Here is a 10554-nt window from a genome sequence, read left to right on the forward strand (position 1 = left end):
ACCGGGACATCATACTATCATCGAGACTTACAAGAGTATAAAAGTGACATATTTTTAGTTGTGACATGTACTAGAGTGTCCACATATTTTTAGTTGAAGTTGCTTATATTCAAGCTTTTCAGCCCAACATATTATTTCATTATCCTATTCTTCTTTTGGTTAATCAATGATACGCACAGTGACTCTGCTGTGAGATTATTGATTGTGATTTTAAAATGTTTTGCATTGATTTTTGTATATATTTGAGAGATCTCTAAGCATATTATGTGTACATCATGAATAAAGGGACTTTAAAAAATATTTTGAAGTATTTTGAGTGTACTCATTGAGTCACGTTTGGACCATGAAATGGCAACGCCACGGCTTCAGTGTTCGACGTTGTGACTTTGCATTCTTTACGTAATTACTTTATAACTCAGTTAGTCTCTTTGCAACGTCATAAGTGCCGCATCGTGACATTGCGCCTCGTTTAGACCTTCTTGGCCCCATTTTGAGTTTTGATCACTTCCAATCAACTCTGAATAAATCCTAAATAATTTTAAATTAATTTTAAAATTGAAATTTTTTATCTAAAACATATTTTAATTATTTTATAAAAATATTTTTAACTTTCAATATTATTTATTATTTGTACATGCTACAGTCACATCTTCCACCCATATTGATTGTCTAAAACAAGTGAAAGTGTTACTGACACACTTAAATTTAAAAGTAAATTACCTCCAAGAGAGAATTTGAGCCCCAAATAACTACCAACAGAAATAGTAACGAAAATGCTGATTTGGTGCCCCCTCCCCCATTTCACTATAAATTTCATTATATTTTGGTAATTAATTTTGGTTTCATATTATTTAAGTAAATAAATATTTACTTTAGTATAAAAGCTAAAAACCAATACTTTCTTCTATTTTTTTGAATTTTTTTTTAATAAATGACATCTTCATTTCATGGCTTTCCAATTAAACCCGTATCTTTTTATGTCAAAGCAAAATTTGCAATTTTTGGAAATCTCAAACCTGTCCGCAACATCACTTCCTTCGTATGATTTCATAATTTAATCTCATATTAAGCAAACTTCAAACCTGTTCCACCTTTTTCCTTGCATGCATAATAATTGAAAAATATTAATGAAATGGAATTCAACTTCACCATATACATATTTTTTCTTTTGGAATAAATCTCAAAATTACACACTAATTTTAATTTAATGTGCAATTTGATACATAAATTTCAATTTGATGCGATTATATACATGAAACTTTAATTTTAATTCAATCATACACTTTTCAAGAAATAAAGGCATCAATTTATTTTTATATTGGGTAAATATAATTATTTTTTATGCAATATATAAACATAAAATGATGTCATATTAAAATTTGTGAGAATTGAATCAAATCAAAATTTCATGAATAAAATTACACAAAATCAAAGTTCATTTATACAATTATATATTAAACCAAAGTCAATGTGTAGTTTTTAGATTTATCACTAAATAATTTCATATGTAAGATATTTTAGGCATAATGACTAATTTGGGCTCTAAATTTTACAAAATAAATTATTTTAGACATCATTCAATTTTTGGTCTTTTTAACCTTAAGATTTTTATTATTTATCAAACCATTCTAAAATTAATAGAAATTTCTATAATTTTTCATCCATTATATAGCGGTTTGACAAAAATAAAATTGAAGGACTAAGAAAAGAAAAATTAAACAAATTATTATGCTCAAAGATACATCCTTAAATTTTTACCTTGTTTGCTTGATATATAAGAAAAAACCAAAATTAAATAAACACTTTTCTAGGATAAGCAACTTGACATTATAAGTTTGAATTTTATTGTAAAAAAGGAAAGATAAAGCGATTATTTATTATTGCTCTTCCAAAAAGCGGGAGAAATTTAAAATTTGAAATTCAATTTTTTTTTTCTTTAGTTATTTAAAAGCCATAAAGGAATTTTAATCATACCTCACTTCCTTCGTTCCTTCCTCTCCAATTTTTTTTTTTTTTTTTGAATAATCCCAGTTTCCCAATCCTATCTCAGCTCTCCGTCTCTCTTCATTTCACTCTCTCTCAAGGTACGCCCAATTTTTTCCCCCTTTTTTTAAATGAAAGACTGTATAATCTTCGATGATTTATTTATCTCTTCTCTGTTTTTTTTTTTTGCCCTTTTCAGTTTGATTCGCTTTTTGCAGATCGAATCCTGAAATTGAACTTGGATCACTATCGGAACAAGAAAATCAGTTGTCTCTTTTAACAAAATCAAAATAATGGGTCAAATTCAATACTCTGAGAAATACTTCGATGATACTTACGAATACAGGTAACACATAATTTCATTTCATTTTCACTGGTTTTTGCTCTCCTGTTCATTCTGTTCGATTTTCAGAAGGCTAGGTTTTGATGGTTTTTTTAAAATACCTTTTTTGCAATCCTCTTTTGTTTTGGCGATCATACAGGCATGTTGTTCTTCCTCCTGAAGTGGCAAAACTTCTCCCCAAGAGTCGCCTCCTCTCTGAAGTATGTTCGTTTGCTTCTTAGGGTTTTACTGACATATCATTGTTGTTCATTTTGCCTTTTTGTTTAGTTTCAAAATTGAATTCAGAACTTGTTTAGTTTAATAACCCCTATGAATGATTAAATTTGAAAACGAATTACTTACAACCACAATTACCGGGTCTGATTTGATTGTCCATGAATCATGAACATAATTGGCTTTCAATATGCCAAATCATTGCATTCACTGTTTGGGTCTTACTGAAGTAGATCAGTAAGCATAAACAGTATTCCAATGTTGTACTGAAGGAAAGCATGCTTAAGTCTTCCTATACTTGCTCATATGTAGCACAAGCTTAAGATTTCTTGGTTTTGTGACGCTTATCATATAGTGTGCGGTATATTTACACCAATTGGCACAGTTTTTGTGTATGATTTGAATGTATATAGTGCTCAATGTCATCTATTGTTGTTTTTCCAAAGCATTAGAGATATGCAATTTATGGTTTGTTTTGTCTATAGTTGCTTTGGTTTGAAGCTAGTAGTATTATGCTGTTATCTTCATTAGTTTTTGGGTTATCCAAGTTTGATTTTGGTACATGTTCTTGTTGTAGAATGAGTGGCGTGCGATCGGAGTACAGCAGAGTCGTGGTTGGGTCCATTATGCTATTCATCGTCCTGAACCACACATCATGTTATTCAGGAGGCCTCTTAACTATCAGCAGCAGCAGGAGAATCAGGCTCAGCAAGCTATGCTTGCCAAGTAATTAAAATAGCTTTTGGTATTTTGAAAGAAAAAAGGGAGGAAAACCCGAATATGGTTATATCTGCATAAACAGTTTGGATGTAATGGAATTCCTGGATTGTTTTCTATTATATAGTTCTCTATTGTGGAGAATTACCATGTTTAGGCTGGTTGCTTCTTACTGTCTTTTCTGATGACCTAATGTACGTCATTAGTACTCTCTGCATTCTTAGATATATAATTAAAATGCTAAAAGTTTGTGTTGAAGTTTGATCGATTTCTGCAATTCCATCTCTCTGTGTTAAATCTTCCCTTGAGATAAGTTACTAGATTAAAAGCCTAAAAAGCGAGTTTTTAAACTCAACTCCGATAATGTTTTATTAAGTGATAAAAGTAACTAAAAATATAATTACAACAAAGGATTGTATATCAACATATTTTTTACCAAAACCAAGGTTTGAGCTTGTGAAAAAACCCTATTCCCTCTCTCTGCCTCCTTGAAAGGTTCTTTTGTACCCAAAAGGAACTCAAATTGACCAACTCTTTCCCATTTCGTAGAAAGAAGGAAAAAGATAATTAAGAACTGTTTATGTGCCCTAAAAACAGTAACACCAGCACCATCTAAAAAGAGTCTAACAAAAGAAACTCACAAGCTACAGAGTGTACAAAATTTCACTTGAGAAAAAATGCAGCTACCTGCTTAAACACAAAAAACTAGGTAAAATGAAAATGGCATCCAGCATTTGTATCACTGATTGAAATGAAAATCCGGAAATCATACTCTTCAACTTCATTTACAACATTTTGGATTAATGGGGTCCTCACAAGAAAACATTGTTAAACCCCAAACTTGTTCCTCCCTGTGCACTTCAATCCTCCATACCCGACCAAGCATCAAAATTCAAGTATTATAATTATAAAAACATAACCCAACTAGAAAGAGTCAGAAAGTAATTAAACCCCATTTGCGGACCCATTTCCCCCCATTACCTCCATAATCTGCTGCTGTATTAATTCAGCCTTCTTAGCCACCAATTTAGCTTCTTCAACCTTCAACATCACCCATTCTTGATCCATCTTCCTCAACTTCTCCTCTCCCACTCTCTTCATCTTCTGTTTCCACACTTCATTTTCGGGCAAAACCTTGGAAAATTCAGCCACCAGGTATGGAAACTTGTCCAATTTCTCGACCCCATCACCTCCCACTTCAATAGCCCCTTGATCTTCTGACTTGTTATTCTTCTTTCTGGGTGTTGCTTTCTTGCCCCAAATTCTTTTGGAAAGCTTGAATATTCGCCGGTCGTGATGGTTCCTTACCAGGGCTCTGTTCCTTGCATGGTTGTGGTGCTTGTCTCTGAGCCTGCGGATCTTGTCGGTGATCTGGGAGACGGTGAACCTGTGGTCGAGACGCCTGATGATGCGGTTGATGGTAGAGGTACCCACGGTGGTGATGGGCGGAGGAATGGATTTGGTGGCTCTGATTAAACATTTGAGGATCTGGATTTCGTCTGATTCGCTGAAAACCCTGGATCGGCCGTTTGGAGCGGTGGAAGGAGGGGTAGTTGACATTGCTCAGTGTGTTAGATCTACAGAGGATTGACAGTTCCTTTTCTATTGTTAAAAATGAAAACCTAATGAAATTGGAATGGATGGGGGGGGGGGGGAGGACTCTGAAACTAATTTCCTACTCGTACTATATCATTTAATTAAATGGAAAAATTCCTAGAAATTGAATATCCCTAGAAATGAACCTACGCCAATCCTTTTCTGAGTTGATGAATGGGTGAAACCACAATCTAATTTCTTATGCCATTCAACCGAAATCCCTCCCTCTAACAACAATTTAATATTTTATTTTTGGGTAAACAGTAACTTAAAAAAGGATTAATATACTATTTACTATCTGATTTTGACTTTCGTTTTCAATTTGGTATTTAACTTTATTTATTCCTTGAGTTTTTTCAGTTTGATTTTAATATTCGATTTGATTTTTGAACTTTATATTTGTCCCTATTAAGTATTACATGTGACAATTAATCATTGGATTGTTTTGTCTAAGCATCAAATTGAATTAAATATTGAAGAGAATTTTACATTGAGCTAGAAAAATCAATAATGGGTAAAAGCCAATCGGGGTGAGGAGAAGGCGTCCACCTTGGTCCACCCCATTTAATTTGGGTGTTTAAACACACGTAAGAGCCCAATATCATGGTTTCTGTAATCATTGAGAGTGGCTTCAATATTTCATCACTCTCTTAAATCTTTCCTTAAAAAAGCAAAAAATTGTGTTGGTTTTTGTTGATTTGTGAAAGACTTTCATGCTTTGGTGATGAGGTTAGGCTTAACAAAGGTAGACTAGGATGGAGTGATTTTAAGTTGTTTTCTTTCTATTCCTTCCGCTTTTATCATTTGCAATACAAAATGGAAGAAAGCAGAAGCAACTGCAACTCAAGATTTTGGGTTGAATAAGTAGCGTGGTGTTGGGCTCATTTCAGCAGTGTTGTCCATTAACAATCAATGCTTTTTAAATGGGGGCTGACCTACATTTTCACTTTATTTTCTGCACCATGATGAGTGATGGCTTGTAACAACTGCTGAAATGTGAAACATATGCACTCTCTCACCTTCTGCTTACATTGTCTGTAATGGACAAGTTAAATTAACTCACCAAGCTTTTTGTGGAATATTTTTCTTCCTATTAACTTGCCAAGGTTGATGCAGGATATCAATGGGGTTGGAAAAAGAGGAGAGGACGGTGACAAGTGTAACGCCCCTAACCCGGATCCGTCACCGGAATAGAGTTACGGAGCATTACCGGAGTTACCGATTCATTTATCAGATATTTTATTAATCCGATATCTTTTCTTTTCCACGTTCAAATCTCGTATTCAAGTCATCCGGATCTTTATAAAGAAATTTGATCGTCGTTTTCATTTATTTCATGTTATAATACATTCAACTAATGCTCTAAACAAAATTATCATTTTACCCCTAAACTTTTAATTAATGATGATTTCATCCTTAGGTTAAAATAAAATAAAATTATTTCAATTTAATCCTTATTTCCAGCCGTTATTCTCACACAAATTGATAACAACCTATGAATTTTATAAAATATCAGAATTTTCATAATTTCAACACTTTTCAATTTAATCCTTAAAACATGTTTTTCCACGATATTGAGCTAAATTAATAATTTCATTCAATTTTGTAATTTAAATAATAAAATAATTCATTTCATGCAAATTAGTCATTTCTAACTTTTTTTTACAAAATTGCCCATAAAATTTTACTTTTATTCAATTTAGTCCATGAGCCTAAAACATACAAATTAGCCATGCTAGCTGAATATTCATACATATTTTCCTCCTCCTCCTCCTCCTCTCCATTCTACATCCTTAATTTATATAACATGCAACAAGTAACATTATCAATAATTTCACTGTTTACTTATGTATATTCAAAACTGTCCATTTGCGTCATAGTCACTAAATTATTTATATCTTAAGCTACAGAACTCAAAATTAAGATCCGCTAATTTTCCCTGAAACTAGACTTACTTATCTTATGACCATAAAATTTTAAGAATTTTTGGTTTATCCAATAAGTACAGTTTATTCTTTAAAGTTGCCCCTGTTCTGCTGTCTGACAGTTCCGACCCTTCTTAACTAAGAATTAATTATCTCATCGTACGAGATTCGGATGATGTTCCCGCTTATTTATATTGAAAATTGACTCTTTAATGATTTTAAACATATAAATTTAATCCCTTAATTATTTTTCTCCAATTTTTTATGATTTTCCAAAGTTAGAACAGGGGAACCCGAAATCATTCTGACATTGTCTCACAAAACTTATTATATCTCATGATTTGCAATTCCATTGCTTACACCGTTTCTTCTATAAGAAACTAGACTCAATAAGCTTTAATTTCATATTTTATTCATCCTCTAATTAGATTTATAAAATTTTTGGAGATTTTTCAAAGTTAGACTATTGCTGCTGTCCAAAACTGTTTTAGTGTAAAATGTTGATTTTCATTTTGCCCCAAATTTCACAGTTCATACAATTCAGTTCTTACTTAATTAACCCATCAATTAAACTAATTTTCTCAATTAATACTTTTCCTAGACATTATAAGTTATTTCATAACTATTAAAATTCAGAATTTCCACATAAAACTCTAACCTCAAACTCTTTTACAATTTAGGTCCCAAACATTCACTTTCTATTCAATTCTAATAAAATCAGCATATAAACAATTTAAAACTCTAATTCTATGTCAAATCATCATATACTTCGAGCACATATTCATAGAAACTTTCAATTTCTTTCATAGAATCAAGAACTAATGAATTCAACAAATGGACCTAGTTATAAAAGTCACAAAAATACAAAAATTTCAAGAAATAATCAAGAATTTAACTTAATTGCAGTAAAAATATGAAAAACCAGCTTAAGGGAACTCTTCCATGGTGTTCTTTCTGATGAGAATGCAGAAAAATAAAGAGAAATCTAGATAATTCCACTTTAGTTTTAGCTTTATTAAGTAAATTTTGCAATTTTGCAATTTTGCCCTTATTTTCTTGGTGATTTCATGCTCTTGCCATCCAGCCAAATAGACCTTGGGTCTATTTGCCTTTTAAACCCTCTTTCTTTTATCATTTAAGCTATTTAATCATTTCCCACAATTTTGCATTTGATACAATTTAGTCCTTTTTGTTCAATTAGCTATCAGTACTTTAAAATTTCTTGACAAAACTTTAATACTAACTTATTAACACTCCATAAATATTTATAAAAATATTTATGGCTCAATTTAAAATTCCCGAGGTCTCGATACCTCGTTTTCAATTCTAATTATTTTAATATATATATTTTTTTGTACATTTCACTATTTCAAAATTTTTCCTAACTTCACATTTAACTTATACTCACTAAATTAATAATATTTCCTACTCATTTGTCGGATTTAGTGATCTCGAATCACTGTTCCGACACCACTGAAAATTAGGCTGTTACAACAAGGAAGGCCAATTCACCCATGTTGGGGTCGAGAGCCAGAAAAGTAGGAGAGTGAAAGAGAGAATTGAGGGGAGAGGATGATGGCTTGGCTTTTTAGGCTTTGTTGGAAGGAAAGGAGAGAAACCCTTTTCTATATTGTGCTTTGGGGGTATTTTTAAGAGAGGTGATGATTTTTGGGTGATCGCCTTGTATGAAGAGTGCACCCATTAATAAGGAATGACTTAACAGAGGACTTGATCAATGATCAAAGATGGACAGTTCCTTCCATAGGGGATAGTCGGTCACTAAGTGACCATTTAGACAGTACAAGGTGGAGGGTTGCTCACGAATCTCTTTGGCTAGTTTTCACGTTGCTATGTGGGGTATAATAATTCCTAGTAACTTCTTGTATTATATTATACTAGTTTTTCCATCTCGAAATTTAACTAATATTTATAAATAAATTTAAGTTTAATTTTATTAAATAATTATTTTCTTATACAATGCATACTTGTATCCATATTCCTTCCATGATCCTTAAATCAAAGAAAAAAGACGTTTAAACATATTTGATAAGTGCTAAAAGTAACATGTTTTAACCTCATTCCTAATGCGGTTTTGGGTGATTATTCGATGTTAATTGTGGATTTTATACTCCTAATCCTTTATATTCATATTTTAATGCTTAATAGAGCACTTGGAAGCAAAAGTAGTGAAAACCATAGTGTCAGAGCAAGCCACAGGAGCCATACGGTTTGGACTATTCCACATAGCTATGCCGATTTCATAAAATTATGCACCGAACAACAAAAAATCACGATTTTTAGGCTTTCCGAGCATTCTAAGACGTATATATGACAAAAATAAGAAGATAGAAGGGAGTCGTTATAGAATATTTAAGAAAACAACTCGAAAAACACCATTGAAGCTGACTTTGAAGCAAATTTCCGTCAAGATTGAAGATTTCCCGTTGATTTCTTAAGAAGCCATCATGAGTTTCTAGGTTTTTTTCGATTATACTGTATTTTGGATGCTTTTATTTTCAGGCATGAACTAATTTTCTAAATACGTAGAGGAGATGAACCTTATGATGGACTCAGTTGTTTTGATTTTGATTTTACGCAATAAATACTTAGTTTCTTGTTCTCAATTACGTGTGTTTAATTCTTGGTTTGATATTTTTAGACTATTAATCATTATTTGATGTGCTTAAATCAGTAGTTGAATAACCTGTTTAAGAGTACATCTTGTGTAATTGAGTGGAGTTGCATGCAATCTTAGAAATAAGATAACATAAATATATCAGATTAGAGTCAAATCTAATAGAGGAATCCGTAACACGAGTTAATGCGATAATAGGGATTTTAATTAGAAATAAATTTCAATTAATCAACCTAAAGTCAGCTGTTCTTATGCTCGAAAGAGATATTAGTATAATTTAGAGATTTCTACGGATCAAGATACTAACTAAAGAAATTGCGTAATTTTGTAACACCCCGAACCCGAGACCATCGCCGGTGTCGGACACGAGGGGTTAACAAGCCAAGTCCACATATTTTGCCCACCAATTTGACATTTCCAGTTAGGCTGGAAAATTGCATCACCGTCGCCTTAAAAATCATATCTCGAGTTCCAAAACTCGGAAACTGGTTTCGTAAATTTTCCCTGAATTTAGACTCATATATCCATCCATGGATTTATTTCTAGAATTTTTGGTCGGGCCAATTGGTACAGTTTATTAGTTAAAGTTACCCATGTTATAGGGATCGACTGCTTTGACCTTCGCGCGTTACAACTTGAATATCTCTCTGCACAGGGCTTTAATACTGGTGCCGTTTGTTTCTAATGAAACTAGACTCAAAATGGAATCTGTAAATATAAGGCATGACTCCTAATTCTTTCTGGATAATTTATAGTAAATTTTTAAAGTTGCGACAGGGGACCCAGAAACCATTCTGGCCCTGTCTCACAATAGCTTTAATATCTCTTAACATGTAACTCCTATGACCATTTCGTTTCTTCCATATGAAAATAGACTCATCAAGGTTCATTTACATAGCTTATTCACTATTTAATACCATTCCTACAAATTTTAGTGATTTTTCACATTCACGTCACTGCAGCTGGCAGCATCTGTTTTTAAGGTAGGTCTTACCTATTTTGTAGTCTCCATGAACCAACTAGTCTTGCCATACATAGGTTCATATATGATCATTTTAACCATACCAATGGCTGATCATGTGACCAACATTCCCATCTCCAATCCATAATCACATCATGACACCATATATATATATACAAAC

At 32.4% G+C, this 10554-nt stretch overlaps 2 protein-coding genes across 3 annotated transcripts; one reads left to right on the forward strand and one right to left on the reverse strand.

The window, feature by feature from the left end:
- Window positions 1-1931: 1931 nt before the first annotated feature.
- Window positions 1932-3514, forward strand: LOC108473724 (cyclin-dependent kinases regulatory subunit 1-like). 2 transcript variants are annotated; one of them, XM_017775483.2, is made up of 4 exons: window positions 1932-2084; window positions 2183-2329; window positions 2466-2526; window positions 3117-3514. In XM_017775483.2, exons 2-4 carry the CDS (start codon window positions 2277-2279, stop codon window positions 3267-3269), a joined length of 267 nt encoding a protein of 88 aa, XP_017630972.1. In that variant the 5' UTR covers window positions 1932-2084; window positions 2183-2276; the 3' UTR covers window positions 3270-3514. The 2 variants fall into 2 exon arrangements, with proteins under 2 accessions (XP_017630972.1, XP_017631053.1); XM_017775564.2 differs by having other exon boundaries at window positions 1947-2084; window positions 2202-2329.
- A 687-nt stretch (window positions 3515-4201) lies between these two features.
- LOC108473653 (probable transcription factor At2g01370) lies at window positions 4202-4816 on the reverse strand. The gene has a single exon (XM_017775373.2). The coding sequence runs from the start codon at window positions 4814-4816 to the stop codon at window positions 4202-4204; it is 615 nt and encodes a 204-aa protein (XP_017630862.1).
- Between the last annotated feature and the right edge of the window lie 5738 nt (window positions 4817-10554).

This window comes from Gossypium arboreum, chromosome 7 (genome assembly GCF_025698485.1).
Source record: "Gossypium arboreum isolate Shixiya-1 chromosome 7, ASM2569848v2, whole genome shotgun sequence".
NCBI lineage: Eukaryota > Viridiplantae > Streptophyta > Magnoliopsida > Malvales > Malvaceae > Gossypium > Gossypium arboreum.

Bases quoted from the DNA above. Each gene is read 5' to 3' on its own strand.
- LOC108473724 (XM_017775483.2), top strand. From the start codon at position 2,277: ATGGGTCAAATTCAATACTCTGAGAAATACTTCGATGATACTTACGAA. The intron at 2,330-2,465 runs GTAACACATAAT...GCGATCATACAG, and splicing joins GATGATACTTACGAATACAG to GCATGTTGTTCTTCCTCCTG. The intron at 2,527-3,116 runs GTATGTTCGTTT...TTCTTGTTGTAG, and splicing joins AGAGTCGCCTCCTCTCTGAA to AATGAGTGGCGTGCGATCGG.
- LOC108473653 (XM_017775373.2), bottom strand. From the start codon at position 4,816: ATGTCAACTACCCCTCCTTCCACCGCTCCAAACGGCCGATCCAGGGTT.